The sequence below is a fragment of the Pangasianodon hypophthalmus genome, chromosome 22, assembly GCF_027358585.1.
Source record: "Pangasianodon hypophthalmus isolate fPanHyp1 chromosome 22, fPanHyp1.pri, whole genome shotgun sequence".
Classification (NCBI taxonomy): Eukaryota; Metazoa; Chordata; class Actinopteri; order Siluriformes; family Pangasiidae; genus Pangasianodon; species Pangasianodon hypophthalmus.
In genome coordinates, this window is record NC_069731.1 from 3630246 (window position 1) to 3655741 (window position 25496).

The 25496-nt window shown below is 38.5% G+C and overlaps 1 protein-coding gene across 2 annotated transcripts in view; it reads left to right on the forward strand.

Moving 5' to 3' along the window:
• LOC113532711 (inactive phospholipase C-like protein 2) overlaps positions 1 to 25496 on the forward strand; it is a 44532-nt gene that overhangs the window by 13428 nt on the left and 5608 nt on the right. For both annotated transcript variants that reach the window (XM_053227994.1, XM_026924247.3), the window contains 3 exons: positions 9461 to 11947; positions 13618 to 13821; positions 19875 to 19950. In XM_053227994.1, the coding sequence (XP_053083969.1) occupies positions 9461 to 11947; positions 13618 to 13821; positions 19875 to 19950 (2767 nt within the window). The remainder of the gene's footprint in view (positions 1 to 9460; positions 11948 to 13617; positions 13822 to 19874; positions 19951 to 25496) is intronic.

A 25496-nucleotide genomic window follows, 5' to 3' on the forward strand; every position in this document is an offset into this window, starting at 1 on the left:
GTACCAATTTCTTCTAGATTTTGAGCCCACAATTGTGTGCCATCGTAATAACCTAGCCATATTTGGAAGTCTTGTAAAAGCGTCATGATGGTAATTGAATTTCTTGTGCTGCCACTTAGCAGATGAAACCCTGTGGTTAAACCGCTTAAATGGCTGTCAGTTAAAACTGAACCATAGTTGGAACACTCCTGGAACAATCCTTTCTTTCCTTTTATAAATAATATAAACTGTTGAAATCCAAAACATCATTTTCCATTTGCCTCTTCTTTGTTAGATGCAAGGCATTTAAGATATAAAAGTAGAGTAATTTGGGGAAATTGTGTACTGTGGTTATGTTGACACAATGTCACGTTGTGTTCAGCTTCCTGTACCAAGTAAATATGATGGTGAAATTTTAGCTGATTTGATGCAGGAAGGCAAAGTGACATTAAAACGTCATGTTCAGGTTATTTTTACAAAGATTTTCCTGTTTGCCTGCTTGTAATTGACCTAATCTTGTTTTTTTTTCCCCGGGTACCACCCAGGAGGTTCTACCTCCTTTCCATTTGGATGTAGTCTGCATGGGGACGCAAGAGACTGATTACGTCTGATTAAATCTCTGGACCACACGTTATTTTATTTCATTATGATCTCATGGCCCCAGGATCTCGGGCTTAATGAAAACCTGTGATGTTCAGGTCTATTGGAGATTTAATTTTCAGCCCTGACTAACTCGCCACTAGTAATAAACTCACCCATGTGGTGATTTTAGGTTAATGAAACATTGTGTTCTTTTTCTTGCTGGCAAAAAGAGACCATTGCTAGAAACGCCAAGGATAACTAGACACGATAATGTTCTGAAAGAGAGATGTCCATTTACAATGTCTAGATAAAGATCCAGGAGTTTTTTTTGTAATACCATATCAAATTATTGTATTGTAAAATTTAATATTGGTCCATCATAATAATAATAGTAATAAAAAAAAAAAAACTAACCATATTTACCAGAAGCCCCCCTCCACACACACACTCACACACACACTTTTATGTCTGATGAATGAACAAATAGTCAAAATAGTTCCTTGAACAACAACAGGTGTTTTTGCATTAATCATTAATGTTGTGGAAATTCATTAAATCTGCACAGCACTCTGAAGGTGATGCATTTGCAAAGATTCTGGAGTGCAGGTAAGCTTATGCAAGCTGTGGTGTTAAATTTCGAGTTACTATGTGGGAGAGCGAGGCTGCCATGTGTAGTGCTGTACCAGTCATAGTAATGGCAGTGAGCGTACTGGCTACACTCGCTATCCATCTGAATTTAATGAGCTATTTCTGACCAGAGCAGGACCCAATTTTGAAGGGATACTAGTGCACTTTAGGCGGCTTATGAGCCTCTGGAGAACGCCCTTCGGCTCAGGTTATTTGAGCTAGGATCATGGTGTGTTCAAGGCAGCTGGACATGTTCATCAGTAATCAGGTTAACGTTCCACTCGGGAGTGAGCAAATTGTTTAGTAGTGAACACTGAATGTTCAGCACTACAGTCCATATAGGGCCTGTGTAGCTACTGTTTACAGTCATATAACCCAAAGGGATTTTTACTAGATGCAGAAGACAGACTAATGCATTCAGTATTCAATATTGGCCATATTATTTATTTCCTTTAAAAAGAAGCAGCTATGAGAGTGCACAATGTTGGCCTGCTTTAATTGAAGACTTTATTTCGTAAGCCTGTGTTGTAGACACACATTCGATGCATTTACGTGTGATTACTGATGCCCTATGGACATCAGAGGCAGATAGACACAAGTCCCTTGTGAATACCTCAGTGGACTGTGCAGCGAGCCAGAAGCCTCTCAATCCATTAGGGGATTTAGAAATAGTCGCTCATCAGGGAAACACAGGTTTCCAGTGCCTTTTTTTTGTCTCTCTGTGTTCGGCTGTTGATGGGTTATGATGACACAACACTCCTGGCTCTGTGTGCGACACTAAACAAAATCCTTTCAATATGAGTTCTTATTTTGGTGGGAAATTCAACTCTCTATGTGGCTTTTGTTTTTTCCTTTATAAGAGGAATTCGGAAAACCCCAAACACTGACACTGAAAATGCAAAAGAGGTTTTGTAAAATCTTTTGTCCAAAACAAATCGCATCATTATAATTGCTATATTATGTAGTTGCAGTAAAAAAATAGCACATTTAGTAGAAGCAGGTAGCTGTACAGTGAAGAGTAAAGAAGTAAAGAAGGTCTGAACAACGGCAGCTTTGCGTTGCTGGGGTTTAAACTCTCAACCCCAGCCACTAATTCACAACTGCACTATTTTTGTTAAAGAAACAACCTAAGTAGGTCTCACACCCAGGACTTGGTTCATTGTCAGCATGTTATCACTTCATGTTGTGCTGTCCATGTACCATTTGTTTACATGCTGTTGTTTACTTCTCACCATGACCCTAATCTAACATATAGTAATATTAATATTGTGTGTGTGGAATTTAGTATACTAAACCTCAATGTTATCAGTGTTTACCACTAAGGAATAAAACATTTGGGAAAGTGCTGTTATAACAAAATAATCAACAAACTTACCACCCTGGAGTTATGCTGCCACTGGAGACTGGAGAAATAATCATCTCCTTACAGAAAGCGTCACCATATTAAACTCACACTATTCTTTGTTAAATAATATCACAATTTATTTATTGTTATATTTAAGCTATAACGAGTGTTTAGTATGAACTTCTTACATTGTGCCTCTTCTTCTGAACTTGTATCAAAACAACTGAAAAAGCACATTTTGTAAAAGGTCTTGTGGCAATCTTTATGTTAAGGCTGTCTACACTCAAAGAAGCCATTTGTGTTCACGTGGATCGTAATGAAATCAAGCACGTAAGCTGTTCCCAAAAGCGGCGCTTACGTGAACACCCGGAAATGGAATTTTAGTAATAACAAAATTGCTGTGCGATCCACAGGGTGGTTTCGCAGCATTGTTTCTCAAGCCCAAAGACATGAGGGCTTTCCTTAGTCGCCATGAGAGGAAGTCCTAAGGAGGACGCCTAATTAAATCAAGCCAACATTGTTTCCAAACACATGACCACACCTGAGGGACAATAGAGACGTTCTAATACGTTATTGTTTCTGTAATAACAGCAAAAAAAAACAAACAATAAAGTCTAAATGTTGATATGATGAAGATTTCTGTAAGATGTTTATTTAACATTTAGGAAGGAGTCTCCAGTGTCAGTGCTTTGTAACAGTCAGTAAGTTTTCCACCACAGGAAAGTCTTCAGGACAGAGGAGTTTCCGGTTTCTTGGTAACATGAAGCATCATTTTTTAATAAAATTACATAATCCTTGGCAAGCTGCTGTGTTATAAGATGAATAAAACACTCCAGGGTGTGCAGTTATGGGAAAATAATCCACTTTGAGGTGGTAACAGGTATCATGTCATTGATTATTTTCTTATATCAGCAAACCCTGAAGTGAACCGTTTGATAGGTAATTACCGTTATCCTTTTTTTCCCCTCTCATATCCATCTTTGCTATAAAAGTATGTCTTAAAAATCTTTTAGCATACTTAGAGGAACTTCGCGCATCTGAAAAAAATGTCACAGTATCCGGTCACATGTCTAGTCAGAGGTTTAGGACATTTCTTTAGTCATTCTGTAGAGTGCTGTGTTTGCATGCATAACGTCCTGATTTTAAACCCTACATAATTTTCCTGTCTCATTTGTTAGCTGCTTGTCTTGTGGTTTGTTTGACACACTCCACTTCTAAAAAGAGGATTTTAACACACTCTTTAACTTTAATCAAAATTCTTTGAAGAAAACTAGGCCAGATGTTCGCCGTGCTATTTCGGTGTGTTTTATGACAGACTGCAGCAGCCCAGGCCGCAGATGACAGTTTGGTTTTCAGTGATTGATTTTGATCAAACACGCCGAGAGTCTTTGCCTTCAGTGCCGTAGTTGCCGGAATTCGTTCCGCATGTTCTGCCTGAATTGTTATCTCGTTGATTTGAGAAGTGACGGAGGAGAAATATGTATTACACTGACCCTGGTATTATTTAAAACACCATTTCAGAAAAAAAAAAAAGTAGAGCAGCAGTTTCTTCAAATGTTCGTTATGGACTGAGGTTGTCTGCTGAAGTTCAAATGGAAACATCCTGAAAGGCCCTGTGCCAACTTTATTTTCACAGATCTGTCATGAGAAAGTGCTAACTCAGAGTGCAGTGGTTTGACATTTTTGGCAAGCTTTGCACTTTTGCTTGCTTTCCTGAGATCTTAGTATAAAAGGAGATTCTCCTATAAGCATTTGGATTTATGTGTAATAGGATTTTTGGGATTATGTAACCATTATGTAACCAGCCAGCCATTTTCTCCACAGCTATAGCTGGCCTGCATACAAACTGCATAAAATTCAGAACTTGGAATTTCCAATTTAAGGCTAAGAAAAACGAATGGAATAACCCCTTAACTCGGATGGTCTCCTCAACCCCAAGTTCAGCAAATGATGTCAAATCAAAATGGCTGCTCACAGCATCAACAGTACTCAAAGTAGCACTTCTACACACAATACACTTCAATGAGTTATACTGTATGTACTAGTATTTTCTTAAGATCAGCAAACAGATATATTAAAGTCTACAACACAGTCTGTGCAGTTTGTTTTGATGAGGTAAGTATACATCACTCATGACTCATCACAGTACTAAGTCGAGATACAACATCTGAGATTTTTATGTGAAATTCTGCTTGTTTGAAAAGTTAATATTCAAGAAATATGTAATTTCAAATATATGAAGAATTTATATACAGTACATATTAAGATTATATCAACAATGTAATATAGAAAATTTATGAAACCTGTTGCTCTGGAAAAAGTCTTACAAGAAAATTAGCAAAAGACACTTCCTTTTTTTTAGATCATCTGTGCACTTTTATTATGAAGAGATATAAGAGAAATAAGAGATTATTGTTCTGCTTGAGATGAATTGCTGAAGAGAAAAGATAGAAAAGCAACAACAGCAAATACAAACAACAACAAAAACACTTCAGATATTGACATAGAGCATAATAGAATTAGACCACAGAAAAAAATGGGTATAAATGCATTCTGTACCATCAGGCACTAAGTAACTGTAAGAATGTTCCCATAGCATAAGAACCCTGTGAAGTGAGGAAGAAAACTTTTTTCTTGCAAGAGAAAGTTAAATCTGTCTAGTGGAATAATCTCCGGCCATCCAAGGGCACATTGGGCCTCGTTTATTAAGCAGGGTACTAATGAATTTATTCATAAATTGTTTGTATAAGTGATTACACAAGACATTTGGCATTCATGAAAATCTTGTAAATTTTGAAAAAATGTTCGTATCCTACTCGTGCTCCTGGGTGTGTGTGATTTCACGCATAGGAAAACTAATTAACGTAAACCTTGATTGATCGATTTCAAATCATATTATTTGCGAGGATTACCGCACTTTTATATCTGGAATATTATTGTTGAGTTTAAATTGCGTATTTTTATTACCTTTACAGCGTTTAGCAGACGTCCTTATCTAGAGGGACGTGTAGAAGATCTCTGGAGTCTCTATAAAAACTCAACCTCTTGCTAATTCACTAGCTCAAGGACTAAGAGTACCATCGAGAACATTTAGTGAAAACCAGCCATTTTATTTTATTGGCATTAATTAAAGAATATAAAAAATAAAGAAAGCGAGCCAACACAAATCCATAAATCAAGACAAATAAAACGACTCATTCAATTACGACAAAAGCAAAGGCGCCGTATAAACAGAGGAGAGGCTGGTCTGTCTGCACAGAGCTGTTAGCCGTAAGCAAACTCCTCAGCTGACAGAAGATTTACCACTCGATTATTATTAATATTATATATTATTAAATCAAAGTAACTTCTACTTCTGGTTTTCGGCAACATGCACACACAAGTACGAAAAATTCAGCGTTTCCGAAACTTTTATAAATCTGGTGGAAAATTTTTTGTTTGATTTGGCTTACGCAAACATTTACACAACTTTACTAAAAGACTGATCAAGACTGAGGCCGACCGCATAAAAGAAATTAGATCCGATCATAATGCATACAATCTAGAGAATAGAGACCTATTTATTAATATCCAGATGCAAACTGGTTTTTGTGACTCTACCAAATAAAACAACTTTTTGTGCAGACTGATCATTCTGTGTCTGTGCACACCTGTGTGAAAAAATCTCGGGGCACGAGTCTACCTGAATCAGCCGTATCCATGACACAAAGCTCCAGGCACCTGGAAATAAAGACACATTATGCTGCCATCTTCATTTTGCTGAGATGATGTCACTAGAGGTGGGCAGTGCATGCGGCTAAAAGCCATTAATGGATGTCCAAGAGCTGAATCACTGGCTGCTGTCAGACCGCGACAGCGATTAAACACACACACACACACACACACACATATATATATATATATATATATATATATATATATATATATATATATATATATGAACACAATGGATTTATCAGAGATTTCTCAGTCTTCTGAACAACAAACGGATGAGATAAGATTTTTGTTCGTGCAAATGAAAAGATGTCACTGATATTTTTGAAATGCTTTTCTCTTGATAAAGGACATCAGCTGCTTTTGGATTACGTCTCTAATCCCCAAAACCATTTGTGCTAATATCAGACGGTCAGTGATTTCCAACAGGAAGTTAAGACTTCCTTTTGACCCAGCCGAGTGGGCTGGAACACACACGCCTTTGTTGTGGGCTATTATTCTCAAGCCTATCACATGGACAGCCCAAGGCTTAGATGGTGACTTGGTCCCACGGGGGCCTTTCGTTCACAAAGCTGTGCTTGTTTTGCTCGAGGTCGATATACAGCCTCTCGGTTGATGAATGTTTACCTGAGTAAATGTGTAGAAACCCCGCACTTATTGAATGCTACAGCAGCAGATGCATAAATGCAGATGAAATAGGAATTTTGTGGATTAGAATTAAGATCACCATTCTTTGTAAGCAACAATATGTATATTTTTAAAATTCTTATATTACCGATTTGCTGCACATTTGTTCTGCAAACATCGAAATCCTGAGCAGTAGCTTCTATTTAGAATAAAACAGTAATCATATTAGGATGCTCTTAGATTTAAAAGGGAAGCAGCAATGTTAACAGCTGGTTAAATATTCATGACAATTAAGGGTGTGCAATTTGACGAAAATATCGTATTATGATACATGAAAGCATTTCTACGATATGCAATATGTATCATGACATTTAGGTTTCTTAACAAACTACCAGTAAACCAGTAGTGTTGCATTTTTTATAAAGCCTGAGAAAGCCTGAGTTTAAGGATACTTCTATAAGGATACGTCTATATACAGTGAAAACAAAGGACAATAAAATTGTACCAAATTATAACATTTTACCATTTATTTTTAATAAATAAATATACATATTAATATAGCGTCAAATCTAATAAGTTTATCATTGTTATAAAAATATTAACGCTACCTGCAATATTTCTGAATAGTGTATTGCGGCATCGTTTATCACATTATTGATACTAGCTATATCGATATATTGCCCAGCCCTAGTGGCAGTGTTGGTGAGCTTTGATTTAGGTTAAATTTGCTCCTTCACACAGCAGTTATGTTAAAATTCACTCACGACTCTTTTTCTTCTGCAGAGCTGCTGCAAAGTTATATGGTACAGCGTCTGTACGAATAAACATGAACTTTAATGCCCTGTTTTATGTAATGATTTCCTGAGCACAAATTACGAAGAATTGACGCCACTTAGGATCAAGAATTGAATCGAGATTTCAGTATGATTTTCTGTGAAGCCCTAACCTCTTACCGCTTTTGGGCATGTCTGGATGAAAGGTCTCTATGCTCTGGATGGAAACTCATAATGCTTTAGTCGTAGCTCACTGTCACAGGGACACTTAAGACAAGGCTATGCTATTTCTCTTAGGAGAGCTTCTCTTAACATGACTGCATGAGAGAGAGAGAGAGAGAGAGATTTAGAAAATGAAATTTAAGGAAGATTAGTTTCAAGTTACCGATTTTATAAAAAACCAACAGAAGTTTCTTACGTTCACCTGAATGTATAGCGGTATTTGTGACTTTATTCATTTTGTAAGCATTTGAATCTGTGTGAAATGATGTATTATGATTGCGGAGGCATTACCTAATTGGAATAATTTTTTATTTTATTGTTTGCCTAGTGTTTCTTCCTTGAGGGCTCAGTGAACTATAAAAGAAAAGTAGTCTTTGATGTTTTGTTAGACTAAGTAATCCAACCTGAATCTTAGGGCTATTAATTTGAATTATTGGTGAGTAACACTACAGCTAGGCAGAAACAAACCCCGTTTCACTTTCTAGCCATGGTTATACAGTAGTATGTATATAGTATGTGTGCATTTACAATTCCATTCATTCATATACAGTAACTGCTTTATCCTTGTGACGGTCAAGGTGGTTTAAATGACTAATTTGTTAATATTTTTGGAAACAGAACCAACTAGGTTTCTTAGAAAACATTACAGGAAGGTGCCAACAAAAATAATAACTGCAGGAGCAGATGGGATTGGTCAAATTTTCTAGCAGTGAGTGGGATTAGACATTTTCGGCAGGAGTGGGCAGGATTGGTCAAACTTGCTGCAGGAGTGGGTGGGATTGGTCAAATTTTCTGCAGGAGCAGATGGGATTGGTCAGACTTTCTACACCAGTGGGCGGGGGTGGACATTTTTTACAGGAGTGGACAAGATTGGTCAAACTTTCTGCAGGGGTGGGCGGGATTGCTCAAGCTGTCTGTGGGAGTTGGTGAGATTGGGCAAACTTTGTGCTGGAATGGGTGAGTTTGGTCAAAATTTGTGCTAGAGTAACCGGGATTGGTCAGACTTTGTGCTGGAGTTGGTGGGATTGGTCAGACTTTGTGTGGGAATGGATGGGATTGGTTAAACTCTGCAAGAGCGCACGGGATTGGTCAAACTTTCTGTGAGCGTTGGCAGGATTGATCAGAATAATATACATATATAGGATACATATAACAGGCTAATTGATTCAGCAGTTGGAATCAGGTGTGCCCCTGCTAGGTTGGAATGAAAACCTGTAGCCAGAGTGGCTCTTTGCAGATAAGATTGGGTAAACTTGTCATATGATGCTGTTATTGATTAAGAGAATGTATAGTATGCAGTGTCAGTGTACAGCTTGGCAAGAGGTGGAAATTCTATCAAGGAAGTTACAAATTCCCCAAAGTATTTTTGACTGTTCTCAACATTTCCTAAAATATCTCAACGGTTGTTGCCAGTAAATAATAGCTGTTTAAATCAAATTTTTAAAATAATTCGTGTCTGTAGATGTTTTTGCTGGTAAACCTGAACATCATAATCTTTTCATAGTTTATTGTCAAGTGTATTAATAGAAAAGCAAGATCTTTTTTTAGACAGCTATACTGAATATTTACTATAAACTCTGTCCTTTTACAGGATGGGTCAAGGCAGCGCAAGGAGCGAAAGAAGACCGTCTCCTTCAGCAGCATGCCCACGGAAAAGAAGATTAGCAGTGCTAGTGACTGCATTAATGCCATGGTGGACGGTTCCGAATTGAGGAAAGTGCGGTCCAATTCCAGAGTTTACTATCGATACTTTCTGCTCGATGCAGACATGCAGTCTCTCAGGTGGGAGCCATCGAAAAAGGAGTCAGATAAAGCAAAAATTGATGTGAAGTCCATTAAGGAAGTGCGAACTGGTAAGAATACGGACACTTTCAGGACCAATGGTGTTTATGATCAGATTTCAGAAGACTGTGCATTCTCAATTATTTATGGAGAGAACTATGAGTCTCTGGATTTAGTTGCAAACACAGCTGATGTAGCTAACATTTGGGTGACGGGGCTCAGGTATCTGATATCCTATGGGAAACATACCCTGAACATGATTGAAAGTAGTCAGAACAACCTGCGCTCTTCCTGGCTCGGGGAGCTCTTCGATGAGGCCGATGTTAGCAGCAGCAAAAGTATAAGTCTTTGTACTGCTGTACAGCTGACCAAAAAATTGAATCCTGGACTGAAAAATGTAAAAATAGAACTCAAACTCAAAGAGCTGCATAAAGCAAAAGACAAAATTGGGTGTGATGTTACAAAGGAAGAATTTGTTGAGATCTATCATGATCTTTGCACAAGACCGGAAATATATTTCTTGCTTGTTCAGTTTTCAAGCAACAAAGAATTTCTTGATACCAAGGACTTGATGATCTTTTTAGAGGCAGAACAAGGCATGGCTCAGGTGAGTGAAGACACAAGCTTAGAGGTTATTCAGAGGTATGAACCGTCAAAAGAGGGGCAGCTCAAGGGCTGGCTGTCATTAGACGGATTTACAAACTACCTTATGTCCAGCGACTGCCACATTTTTGATCCAGAACACAAGACAGTATGCCAAGACATGAATCAGCCTTTGTCGCACTATTACATTAACTCGTCTCACAATACCTACCTAATTGAGGACCAGTTCCGGGGTCCCTCGGACATCACAGGGTACATCCGTGCATTGAAAATGGGATGTAGAAGTGTAGAGCTTGATGTTTGGGATGGACCTGACAATGAGCCAGTAATTTACACTGGTCATACCATGACGTCGCAGATTGTCTTCCGCAATGTCATCGACGTTATAAACAAATACGCCTTTGTAGCATCTGAATTTCCTCTGATTCTGTGTTTGGAGAATCACTGTTCCATAAAGCAGCAGAAAGTAATGTTTCAACATCTCAAAAAAATCCTTGGGGACAAAATTCACACTGATTCACCCAAACCTGACGACAGCTACCTTCCCTCCCCCAATGACTTGAAAGGCAAGATTCTTTTGAAAGGAAAGAAGCTAGGGAGCACCTGCACAAGCTTAGAGGGTGAAGTGACTGATGAGGACGAAGGGGCAGAAATGTCTCAACGAATGAACATTGAAGGAGGGGAACAGCAGACTGTTACTCAAGCTAAAAAGTTTCAGCTCTCCAAAGACCTCTCTGACCTGGTGACCTTGTGTAAATCTATTCAGTTTAAAGACTTTCAGACATCATTCCAGAACCAGAAGCATTGGGAGCTTTGCTCTTTCAATGAGGTGTTTGCTAGCAGGTGCGCTAGTGATTTTCCTGGTGAATTTGTAAATTACAATAAGAAGTTTCTTGCTAGGGTTTACCCTAGTCCAATGCGAATTGACTCAAGCAATATGAACCCTCAGGACTTTTGGAAGTGCGGTTGCCAAATAGTTGCAATGAATTACCAAACTCCAGGTCTGATGATGGACCTGAACATTGGCTGGTTCAGGCAAAATGGCAACTGTGGCTATGTCCTTCGTCCAGCCATAATGAGGGAGCAGGTGTCTTATTTTAGTGCAAATACTAAAGATTCAGTGCCCGGAGTATCTCCACAACTCCTTCACATAAAGATCATCAGTGGACAAAATTTCCCCAAACCCAAAGGCTCAGGTGCCAAAGGTGATGTCGTAGACCCTTATGTATATGTCGAGATCCACGGCATCCCTGCTGATTGTGCCGAACAAAGGACTAAAACCGTCCATCAGAATGGAGACAACCCCCTTTTTGACGAGAGCTTCGAGTTTCAGATTAACCTTCCTGAGTTAGCGATGGTACGCTTTGTTGTTCTGGACGACGATTACATTGGGGATGAATTTATTGGTCAGTACACTATTCCTTTCGAGTGTCTACAGCCAGGATTTCGCCATATTCCCCTTCAGTCATTAACGGGTGAGGTGCTTCCTCATGCCTGGTTGTTTGTCCATGTGGCCATTACCAATCGACGTGGCGGGGGAAAGCCCCACAAAAGAGGGCTGTCTGTCCGCAAAGGCAAAAGGAGTCGGGAGTACGCCACCATGAGGATACTGCTCATCAAGGCGGTTGATGAGGTTTTTAAGAGTGCCATACAGCCGCTTCGAGAAGGAACTGACCTCAGAGAGAACATGCAGGTGGGAAATGATTCCATTTTTCCATTTACTTTTTGATGTAGTGAGCAACTCTGGGCTCTAGGCTCATAAATGATGGCTATAAAATGTAGAAGAAATATGAGCTGCATGTATGAGAAGTATGTATGAGAAGTATGACTGTAGTGAGAGTCTTTGGATTTATATGTGAGCCAGTTTCTTTTTGCACCCTGAACGACTATCAGTATTTATAATTAATGTCGTATTCAGTGGCACCCAAGATTTGTTTTATGATGAAATTCTGAGTTGGTTTAAACTTCTTTCAGACATTTGTTGGTCTTTTTTTTTTTATTTTATTTTATTTTTATTTTTATTTTTTATTTTTATTTTTTTTAACTTTTGGTTAATTTAACCATGAAGCGCTTCGACTGCCTGTAGATAGTTCAACATATCAACTTCAAAACTTCAGCTTTTTTATCATCATTGTCTTATAAATGCTAAATTACCCATAACACAGTGTGACTGCGTCGTATAGCTGCATTGCATCCTGGGACTTTGAGTCCAACATTTGCACCAAAGTCTCCACTACTTCTACATTGGATTTCTCATCATATCATTGAATGTCACTGAAAAATGGCAATTGAGAAGATAAGCTCTTGCTTCATTTGTTTTTAACAGCGAAGCCTGACTGTTATCCCAAACGTTTGAGATCATTTACATTTCTTCTCCTATTAAACACTACAGTAACTGTGCTAGCCATAACAATGTTCCCCTGTGACCACTAACTTCTCACAGGAATAACGAACATACAGCAGAATCAATAAACACATTACAAATATTTCAATATGAATATATTAACTATGTTTCAGGATAGACTTTTGTTTTAATAAAGAATAAAATCAAGCACATCATGGCTTCAGAAAACTTTTTAAGTTGGAACTCTCCTGAGCAACAACAAATAAATAGTTTAACAACAACAAAAAAAGGTTTACTCAGGTAAACTGGTTACCTCAACGCTTCATCATTAATACTGTTAAGAATTTAGAAAATTGTTTAGGCTTTTTTTAAACACTTTTCTTGATCACTGTATAATATTACCTATGTGTTACTTTATAGTGGTACTTTCTTCAAAGTAAAAATGAAGACCTTCTTATGAGCGGGCAAGAGAGTCCAAGCTTTCGACCATCAGCACGTGTATATGATATCATAGTTAACCTTGTTTAGATTCTGTTGCAGTTTTTCGTGGCACATTGTGCAGTTAATTTTAACAGCCGTTTACACTCTGCTCATCCTGTGAAAACAATTGACTCGCCTTGAGACTATAACAAATCTTAGGTGTCTTGTCAGCTTTTGCAGAGCTTCCTGTGCTTTATTGGGAATAAGCTGGCCCTGCTCAATGTGAATGGAGTTGTATGTGTGTGTGTGTGCAGGCTATTTTTTTTTTCTTTCACATTTAGTCACAGCTTTGCTCTGAAAAATCTTGCAGGTAACATACACGAAACCACTTCCTGTAGCAACTCAGTTTTCATTTAAACATTAGACGCTTAGAGTTGATGAAGAGTTTACTCACTGCTTTTTTTTTTTTTTTTTTTTCCCTACTCAAGATTTAGGTCATGTTTAGACATGAGTGGCTTGTAACCTGGTACCAGATGAATATAATAAGTATCTTGCGTGCGGAAATTTTCACAGTGTGATGTGTCTGTGTGTTTCCCTAGAACTCTATAGCATCGTTTAAAGAGCTGTGTGGTTTGTCAGCGGTGGCCAATCTGAAACAGTGCATCCTGGCTCTGTCATCTCGTCTCACGGGTGCCGACAACAACCCACTTGTGCTGTTCAACCTGAAGGAGCAGTACCCCAGCATGGAGGCCCAGGGGCTGCTGCCTGAAGTCTTAAAGAAGGTGCTCGCTGCGTATGAGTTGGTGAGAGCCCTTGCACTGATTTGTAAGATTGAAAACAATATGCAGAAATTTCTGCCAAGGTTATTTTATCATACTTTCATCCATACTGATTTTACCCAGTCCGTACTAGAAATATATAAATTTTTTCACATTAAGATTTAACACAGAGGGAAATTCACTCAGATCCTTTTATAGCTGTTACCATTAATAATGCAAAAAGCCTGATACACATTAGTAATGACTGGTCATTTAGCGGATTAGAGAGTCCTTTTTAAGGTGTGAAGATTCCATTTAAAGAGGACAAATCGTACCGCAAAGCCACAGAATAAGTTTTATTCAGCAACGAAAGAAGCCAAGTGCAGCCAGAGAATGGAAGCACACACACAAATGGATAGCGTGGTCATTTAAGCCAACTCACCTCATGGCCTATTCAGAGATATACTTCTTCATTCTTCTCTGCGTCATCGCAGATGCCCTGACATTTGGGGCAGATTTGAAATTACCAACCAGTGGTGGATGAATCTCTTGCCCCAGGCGCCCCGAGACAAGCAGATTACATATCCAGGCTATCAATTTTTTATTCTCAGTTCATGTAGATTCAGTAGGCTGTTATTAAAACCAGGAGTGGCTCGTGACCATGGATTTTGGTGCAGCAGGACGACATTAATAATGCCTCAAACAAAACGAAGTCGAGAGGTTATCACACTTGACTTATGTTATAGGCTACTATTTAGTGAATGTTTAGAGTAACCCTGTAATGGACAGTTGAGAGTCGAAAGCATAAAGTCATCCAACGTACAGTTTTAGACTTGCCTGTGTTCAACTGTGTTCAATACAGCAGGTGTTTTTTGTGTTATTTTTTTTCTCAGCCTTTGCGTTTGAAACAAGGCTGATGTACAGACATGATCCACTCTATAATCTTCATTTATATTTACATTTTTGGCAGATGCTCTTATCGAGAGCAACGTACGTGTATTGTTTCTGTCTGTTACAGATTAGTAACATCTGTCTGTTTGTTGCACATGTGGTGATTACTCGACAGTTAATTCCAATAACTCAGCCCTGCTGAAATGAAATCTTTCAATAAGTTCTCTATCTCCATATATATCCAGAGGATTAGTGCGATCTCTCATTACGCTTACACGCCTGACAGTCCACCCTGGAAACTAGTCAAGACTTTTCACTTTACACCTACCCTTGACTAGGCGTAAGATTTAGTCTCAGACGTAGCACTACACCTGGATAGTGCAACAGGTATTAATTCTACGTAGGACTTAAGGCGCTGTGATGTGTGACAGTGGAACACCATAGTCAAAATATCAGCCAAAGACAAGACTTGCGTTTTTGTCGAGGACACAAGCAGGATGCTTCATCGTCATCAGAGACATAATCATGAGAGGATAAAGGCTTTGGCTACATAAAGTCACAACGCACAGGAATTGAAGTACTTGTTTATTTTCCATAGTCTGTATTAATGCACATAGTTAGTTTGTTATAGGCTAGTTTTGAGTTGCGCAAGCACGCTCAATCACAAAAGATATGAAACCAGAGAGACTACTGTTCTTGTGAAATAATTAATGCACATCATACTAAAATCTGATTTTTTTTTAAACAGAGGACAAATAGATCCATTTAGCAGACATATTCTATGAACAGAGGATAGCTACATTTTTCTTTCATTATGTCAGTATTTATTTAAATCCCACTCCCTCCAGAGAACATACAATCCTGGCTGCCTGTGTCTTTCCATCCAGTCCCTCCTCCACTGTTTGGTTTGTTTGCTTGTTCTGTTTTTCTGCACATATGAGCTTGTCAGACTCCACTGATGTGCACTGTGTGCTTTTGTGAGAGTGCGAGTGAGAGTTTGGGGATTAGATGCTCTTTGTCAGGAATCCCTGAACGTGACCGATCCTACAGTTTGTAAAGCTTGTCCGTACTAAACTACAAAGACAAGATGACAGAGTAAGAATGAATGTAAGTGAAGGGAGATTTTAGAGTTTTGAGAGCTTAGCTTTAGTTAATGAATTCAGATCAGCAGTTATGCCACTGATTGATTTTATATGTAATGTAACATCTGAGCTACTCCAGTATTGATCACCTTTGTTCTGGAGGTTGGAAACAACTTTGTGCTTTGTTGTTGTGTGGCAGCTGAATGCATAAAGCATACACAAACGTATAAACCTCCAATTAAATACCGTAGTTGCTGATGGATAGATTAAATAATTTAAGTCAAGGCCTTTGAAATATGCGTTGTTTTATGCATTTTCATTCAGCAGCACTTTCAGCTTCATCCAAAATAATACACTATGGAGAAAGGATAAGGATGTGAATGAGAGCTATGAGAGTAGCCTTAGCATGACTTGTCAATTATGTATTACATTTATGACTCTTTAGACAGACATGGAGCTCTCGAAACATTCTCAGTTCTGTCAAAATGAACCATAGACACTGTCCTAAGTGTTTTCTCTTACACAGCCCATAGTGGAAACTGAAAAAACGAGCTAGCCTGGGGTTTCAACTCAGATGTATTAAGTAGAATTTTGATGGGGAACAGAGAACTCTAAACTACAGATACGTCACGAATGCACAGTAGGGACTAATATATGGACATGATTTCTATTTGAATAATGCATAATAACAAATGCATAGTCTGAAAGACACAAGGTCGATGGAGACCCAGTTCCTATTAAGATTTCCAGTGAAATGTAAAATCCATTGAGGATTTTTTTTTGAGGAAGACGTGGGCAGGCCTTCCCCCTCCCAATGGTACAGTTATATGATCCCACAACTATGGATCAAAAAAACAGGAAAGAAATGAATACAAACAGGTTTTAAAAAAGATTTCCAGACATTCACCACACACAAATCCCTATTTGTAACCCCTAAGTATAAAAAGCAAGTCATTGCTTTGAGCATTTCGATTTATACGTCCCTGCGGATGAGCTGCTTGTGTTGTACTTTCATCCATCTTGTAGGTCAAAAGCTAGTTGCAAACATAACCAAACACTTTTTTTTTTGTTTTGGCAGTGTCTCACATTCTAAGACATGCCTAGGCAGATTTCCTTTTACAGCATCTTTCCTACTTCAGTTAAATGTAATGACGAAGTCCACTAAAATGGCGTCTCCTCTTGAAGGTATGGCAGCTCTATCTGTCATGATTCACAATGAATCAAATGTTACTAGAGACCAGTGACAGATGTTAATACTCTGCTTGTTTCCTTGTAATATGAAGATGCACCATATGTGCTCTTGAAGCCAGTCAGTGCTTTTATAGTTTACCAACTACAGAGACATGCTTAAATCCCCACCTCCTCCACCTCCGCCTCCTCTTCCTCCAAGTGTCCTGTGCTATAAATACCCTGTGCATACTGCTGGGCCTGCCACCAAGGCTGTAATTTCTGCAGTCATTAGGAACCTAATCACAGTAGACACGTCGGCCTCGAGACTGTCGCTGCAGCTGTGGAATGTGACTAAGAGCAGCTTCCACGCCGCCCATCGCTTTCCTCGGCCTCCATGTGGGAGCCACATCAGACACTGGAAATCTGGAGACTGTGGTCCTGTTTGAATTAGAATCAAGTCTGAGTTGAACTGTACAGTTGGGAGTTCTTGTTCACAAAACCTCAGTAAACCATCACGTTAGGATTATACAGTATGTGTTTCTCTCATTTTGTTGGCTTTGGAGCCGATAGCGTGCTGATTTGTTTTCGCCAAATAAGAGCAATTGCTGCTGGTTAACTTGTGGATCAAGAGACAGACTGTTGTCTGCTGTAGCCTTGCCAAAGACTTGACAAAGTAGCATTGATTGATCCACGAGACACGTTGAGCACAGCCCCCTGCTTTTGATGGGCTGGCGCACAGCATGCTGTAAAGCAGCTGCTCCCCTCTCTCTCTCTGTCTCTCTCTCCTGAATCTTGGCAAAGAGAGACAATCTGCTATTTAATAAGTGACCTTCTCATGCTTTTAGCCACTATGGGAATGTACAAGTCAATTAGTCTAACCTGAAGACCAGTTCCCTTGGCACTAAATGAAGCAAAGTTAGAAGAACTCTGCATCAGATTAGAAATGAATGCCTGCTCCAGTTTTACCTAATGCACCATTTCTTTTTTTGCTGACGTTAATTGCTCAAGACAGTAGCACCTAATGCCCCATAATTAATGAAATGCCAACACAGAGTGGTTTCTTTTTCCAGCTGTAAATTAACTGGTGATGGCCTAAAAGATTTTTTATCACTATTATTTATATATATATATATATTTTTATTTTCTTGGAGGTTTCAGCATTTTGATTTTCTATTTCAAATAAGGTGCTAAAAGCACTGGGTGAAAAATGCTCCCATGGGCACAGTTTAACGATAATCATAAATTTGTCAATGCGGCTTTCATTTTTAAGTAAATCCCATGCCAGGATAAGGAGTTTGCATTGTCAGCAGCAATGTGAGAAAATCATGTCACCGTCTGTGTTGCCAGATGCTTAGATAAAATATATATATATATATATATATATATATATATATATATATATATATATATGTGATGTGTGTGTGTGTGTGTATAGAGGAATATATAATAGGAAAATACTCAGCGACAGGGTGATGCAGCCTGACAGCCTAGCAGCAGTTACTTTTAGCAAACCGAGGTTGATTGTTTTGCAAGCACATTGTACTTTTTTACACATTTGCCTTTAATGTGGAGCACCACAAAACAAGTTTGTTCCTGTTATTACTTTCATTATTTTCGTTGCTGCATCACCAGCTGATCTTTTTTCTCTCACTCGAAGTTAATAAGACCAAAAAAAAAAAAGTCTCATCTTTTCATTGTATCAGACAAACCACCAAACAAAACTTCCTCTGTCCTTAAGACTTTCCTTTGGTGGAAAACTTACTGCCTGTGACAAAAGGCAGACACTGGAGACTCCTTTCAAAAATGTTAAATAAACATGTCCTCACAGAAAGCTTTTATACAACATGGTTTGTTTATGTTGTGTAGAGTTTGAATATTTGGCACATGGTACAGGTATTTTATTTTTGTATATCCGGACAGCCATTCTCCCAGAAGCTGGTAGAACAGGGTAGCGGTATTGTAGCGGTAGCGGTAACCGTCTTCTTGTGGGTTTTTAGCTAATGGGCCATCACACCTTCCAAGAACCGCATTGTGACAGTTTGATTATGCGAGTACTAAACCTCGTTGCTGTTTCTCATTTTTGGTCACAATGCATCAGCATCAACACAGCTGTTATCATGCCAGTCAAAAGTTTTTCAACCCCTAGAGTTTATGTTTTATGACAGTTTAATCACCATTATTGCCCCAGACCAAACTAAAAAGTACAGAATAGCAGCTAAATACGGAAACTTAAATCTTTGCGGAACTTACCCATTCCTCTCAGATCCTAACACGACTCTAAATGAGTGCTTTATTAAAGGCAGGCACACTTGGTGGGTAAACATGGTAAACTTATAGATAAAAGACTCATTGGCAGCGCTAGTATTAACGGTAAAGCATAAAGCTAAAGATCTTTTTTGTTCATTTTCTGATGAAATAAGATCCAGACATTTCTCAATTCACATATTTTTGCTGAATAACCCTGCACTATTCCTTTGTTAGATTTTCAAATGGTAAAGTATCCAAAAGGTCATTTAAACAAAAATACTAAAATATAACTCCCACTGAGAGCCACTTGAGGACATGAGGCCAGTGGCCCTGGATAGAGTTGTTTAACTCGTCTCTCTGAATAAGCTCTTAATATTGAACATGCAGAGGAACATGGGTCATTAACAGGGTGTGGTGCCCTTTAAACTGAGCAGCATATCCAGCATTTCACTGTGCAACTCGTCCCACTTTCTCGTTTCATTATTATGAGCACTGGTTAGAAAAATAAAACACACCAGATTTGATTACTTTTCTTAATAATGCAGTAAATGTGGGCATTACAGGCTCTCAGTGCCAACCCATTCCCATCACGTCTAGAACAGGAAACCACAGCTATCATCTCTACCCTGTTAAATAGCTATTAGACTCGTGTGTTTGATTGCAGCACACAGGCTGACATTGTGCTGAAGTGATTTTCTCTTCTTTCAGATGATCCAGACGAGTAGGACGCTGCTGGAGAACTCGGACGGCGTCTACGAGAGGATACTCCAAGTGCAGAAAGCAGGTGAGTGGCGCGAATTAGAGCGAGAGAGAAACATCATGTTCCATGACAGGGCATTTTTCCCGGAACACTAACGATCGCCGTTCCAGCTGTGCAGAAATTGACAAGTCCAAACACAAAAAAAGTTCAAAGAGAGCTTGAAGAGAGTAATCTGATTATGCCGCTACTTGGTACGTTATATAAGAGCTTTTTCCCCCCCTCTCCCTTCATAACCTTTTCTTTTCCCAGGAGTGATGACCTGTTTTGAAACGTTTCAGACGGACGTTTTTTTTTTAACGCGTTCTGTGTTGTTTAATTAGCAGGGTTGCAAAAGGGTAAACATCTATTGCTTGAGCCAGTGCAGCAGTATCAAAGCCACGCAACCTGCGATGAGTTAAACAGCTGCAAACCACAATCAGCAGAGACGAGCTTCAGTTGCGTTCACATGAAAGGGAACTGACGCAGAAGAAAGACTACGGTGCATTATATTAAGCGCTTGTGTTGTTTTTAAGTGCATTTCATGGCCTCTTGAATTTGGTTCGAATTTCTGCTTCTTTCATGAGCTTCGGTTGTTGTTGCTGTTCTTCTTCTTTTGAGCTTCAGATAATGGAACAAACATAATGGATAATGAAGCACGAAGATGACACGCCAGTGCTGAAGCTTTGAGCTCTGGCCATGGTGCTCTCTAATGCCAATAATAACAATAGCCTGAAGAAAATTTCCATTTGTGTCACACTGGCTTGACACATTGGCCTGCTGCAGCACAACACTAAAGTGGAAACATGCTTACGGGCTTGTGGAATTTTTCCTCCAACACAGTGTACAGTTTAAATACTATACTTTTTAAATGCACCAGAGATCTTGGTTAAGTGCATCTTATGTTAGATTAAAGAAAGAACCTTGACCAAATATGCGGTAAAAGCAGTCACAATTGGTCAGAAGGTGCTGATTAATTTTTTTATAACAGCTGCTCTGACTGTAGATCCAGTTTTTTTTTTCACTAATGCACCTTCTAATACATTATTGTTTCTATATTAACAACTAACACAAAGACTTGTATAATGGATGCTTAACATGTACAGAATTTATTGATATGATGAAGTATTCTCTAAGATGTTTAACAGTTTTGAAAGGAGACTGCAGTATCATTGCTTTGTGACAGTTAGAAGTAAAAAGAGAAGAGAGGATGGTCAGGGGATGAGTGCTTATAGCTGCTATAATGTAAGTGAACTTGTCTTGTGGATGTTCCACAGCATTAATTTAAACTATAAATCGATAAAATGACAGTGTTTCCTTCTTTTGTAACGAGAACCTGTAAGCATTGGGAAGTTGCTCTGGTATAAGAGGAATAAGCAGTTATTGTAACTCCGGAGTGGTAACAGTAACGCCGCTTCATCACACCACGCTGTTGTTGATTATTTTCTTATGATAGTACGCCCCCATGTGTTTATTCCTCACATAGTCGTTAAAGGTGCATTAGGTAAGATTAGTCTTTTTTTTTTTTTTTTTCCAAGATTAAGTGCCTAAGGGTTAGGTGGGTTCGACAGGGTGAGGTGGGTTCAACATTTGAATGATTCAAGCCCATGCTCACAAAGCTCTGCCTCCAGGATGTACAGTGACCTGTAAAGTGTCTATAAAATGACTGACAGTAGGCGCATCCGAACACAAACATACATTCTGGATGGGAAATCCGTTTTCCAAATGGTTTTCTCAGCGACTTAATGCACTTTTGTAAGGCCATGACTTAATCCATTGTAAAAGTAAGGAATAAAGAAAATCCACGATTGCACCTTTAAGCATGTTTACTGATATAGTTGAAAGTGATGCATCTTTATACAGATTTTTTTTTTTTTTTTTTAGCAAAACTAGCACTGACTTGTTCAGAAAGTAGTCTGTGCTGAACTGAACTGTGATGAAATCCCCTAGTTTGTCAGAATATTCAGACACTTTTTTCTGAGATCCTTTGGAAGACTTTGCAAAGATATGTTGCAAAGAATCTTCTGCTCCATAAACGCTGCTCCAAGCTGAAGCCACTGAACTGTAGATGTATTCATCGTTCGCAAAACGTAAACTACGAGAAATTTAAAACAGGCTTTTCTTGCGGCTTAGGAGTGTTTGGTCTGGAGAAGAAACAGTATTACGAAACTCTGCCAATGATGAATTATGTATAGAAAAAACATAAACAGCAAGGAAAAGCCAGTTTTCTACAGCATGGGAGTATCAGTATACAGATAGTAACACATACATCTTTGTTCATCTGATTATGTCTTGACTTAACCTTGTCAGTGGAGAAGTGCAGGGCAAGAAATAAATGTCTTCTTTTTTTTTATCAGCACCTTTGCTGCTGTTGCTAGGTTACCGTGACTGGCAGATGATCAATCTGACAGGTCGGCAGAGGTTCCTATTGATCTCGGCTGATGGAATCTGAGAAACTGTCAGAACTTATTTAGCATTCACTCACTAAGCTCTTTTTCTTCCTCGAACCCGAAACACAGACATTTCTTATGTTAATCCATTTGAATTGACAGGTTTTACCATTAAAATGCTAACTTTTTACTTTTTGTTTATTAGATTGAACTTCTTAGACAGAATTTTAATGAAAGCTACTCAAACGGATCCTCTTTCTCCGGTAAACTGTGTTACTCTCTCTCTAAAATGTAATGCTGCCTCTCCTAAAGGAGAACAAGTTCTTCTGTTGACAGATGTTTATTCTTTTCTTCTTTACACACGTTTTCATCAGTGACCTTGCTACTTCAGCCAAGAAGGCATCAGGAGAATGCAGACGAATGTCTTTCCTTCCATTCAGATTACATCCCTTTGTATCCATTTATTAAGTATAATGCTGCAAGATGACAAATTGAATCTCGTTCGTTTACGTCATATGGGATCAGACACCCTGTCACTCCAGCGTGCTAGCATTCACCATGACGCATGACTCTGGAAAAGAAAAGGAGTCAAGTGCTAACTCACGAAATGCAATAGAAAACATCAGCATTAACAGCGAGCACACAAAGACTTCTTTTATTTATTTTGTGGTGAATTAGAGTAGGAGTGGTGCAGCTAGTAGTAATTGCAGCTGTCTACAGACAAAAATGTCACAAAATGAAAATAACCTAAGGACATTATGGACATACTGAGAAATCTTTATCAAGGCACCACTTGATATTATCAGAAAACAAACAAGTGTTTCTGTTTGCTTGTGCTTCATTTGTGCTGTGCACACTCTGTTTGTCCTGTACACACCGTTTGTTTCAAAACAAAACATTTTCTTACTTGTGGCAAATCACTTCCGTTTGCAATTGTGCAGGTTGAGAAATACAATGGTTTTTTCAACAGCACAAATGCAGCAGAATGTTTTGGTGCAAAGCTGACCTCGAAATGTTGGTTCACAGGCCAAACGAAGTAAATGTAATTTTAAAAATTACAGCAGAAGAAAGAAATTGAAATACTTTTAGAATAATACGTAAATAATACTATATTTGCTTTTTAAAAATGGTAGGTTTATTTGTAGTAGTAGTACTAGTGGTAGTGGTGGTATTTGTCATAGCAGTAGTGGTAGCAGCAGTAGTCATAGAAGTAGTAGTAGTAGTAGTAGTAGAAATAGTAGTAGTATTGGTAGCAGTAGTAGAACTAGTAGTAGTGGTAGGAGTCATGGTAGTCGTAGTATTACTGGCAGCAGCAGTCGTAGTACTACTAGTAGTAATAGTAGTAGTAGATATAGTAGTGGCAGTAGTGATAGTATTGGTAGCAGTAGTAGTAGTAGTCGTAGTAGTATTACTAGCAGTAGCAGTAGTAGTAATAGTAGTAGCAGCAGTAATAGGGGTTTGTTTCTCCTTTTTTCTTTTTTTTTTTTAAAACACATCTCAATACAATAAAAGACAATCTCAAAATCCGTAAATGAACAGTAAGTGGTTCTGCGTGCAGAATCTTTGTTTAGAGCACAGAATCAAATACAGCATATTTTATCAAACCTGGTGGAGGATGGGCACTTAGAAAACGAACATGCAACTTTTTAATGTATAGCAGTAAGGATTATTTTATTCGCTGCCATCTCAAGGGTGCAACAGTGGCATTATGAATAAATATAAAATGAGTGTCTTTGTGTTATTTGAAAAAAAATGAGATATTATGTAATCCTGGGAATTTAACTAATGCCACATCAGTAGCTCTCCAGAGGGTAACAAAGCGATGTCATTATTACACACTTGTACAGCTTTGCCTCTCTGAATGATTCAGAAGGCCCTTGGGGTAATGTGGAATGCCAAACACAGATACGCTTGTTGCACCGTAATTTCATTTGGATGCCTGGTGTCTCTTAAAATAATGCTTTGGACGTGGAGCAAATGCACATTTGTGAGGAAGCTCAGTAATTCAGCACTGAATAAAAATCAATCTCTGCCATCACATACGATGAGATGTTTTAACTGATGTTTCATCAATCGATGCACTGGAGTAATGAGTTAACAAATCTCGGGCTTGTTTTCACGCCCGCTCGATCTGCCTGCTTAATTACAGCGCAGTCTGAACAACATGGCCAGAACATAATGTTCTGTGGACGGAATTCACTGGAAATTGTTCATCACGAGCTAAAACTAATTTTTAGCTTGAATAAAAATGGAGTTAAGATTAATGAAGCACATATTGCTTGGGAAGCATTGATTACCATAACAACTTTGTTCCATCAGCGCTGTAGTTCATGCCCTACGTTCATCTTTTCTTTTATTTGAAAAGGTTTTTACAGGAGCTGAGAGAAAGACAGGAAGCGCAGGTGTGTCTGAGGTCAGTTTTAATTGACTTTCTAAAAACTCTTCTAAAGAAAATGCTCATTATTGTGTTTCCATGAACTACTGGTATGGAAATGTTGTGTAGACTGAAAAGATTAGATCATCAAAACAGCACCATGCAAATACAAAAGCTTCCTTCAAAACTGACATACTTTCCATAGTGACGAATTTATAAAATGACAAGCACTTGGGGATGTGCTGTTAGAAGAAAATAATCAGTGATTTGCTCAACCAAGTAGAGTTACTGTTTTCCTATAACAGCACAACTTGATGTGTTTTATTCCTTTTATACTACAGCATTTTGCCAACAATTATGATTTTTTTTTTTTTAATTATTAAAGAACAACACATCATACTGTTTTATCCATTTATATTTACACTTAATGTTGTGAAACATCATCAAAACAATTTAGTTTCTGTTCTCACTTACGTTACAGCAGCTATAAACAGTCGTTCCCTCATCAGCCTCTATTTTCCTACAGTCCTCTGTCCCGAAGACTTTCCTGTGGCGGAAAACTTACTGTCCATTACAAAGTGTTGACACTGGAGACTCCTTCCACAAATGTTAAATAAACATCTCACACAAAATGTCATCATAGTATAAGCTGTTACTATAGAAACAATAACGTATTAGAATTAGAGTGCATTCACAATCAGCACTGTCCAATCAGAGCTGAGAATTTAACAGTGCTGTGGGATAAAAGAAATTATAGTTACCATAGATGGCATACTGTATTAATAGACTATGCAGTATGGTATTTAGTGTTTAGTTTTGGATGGAACCTG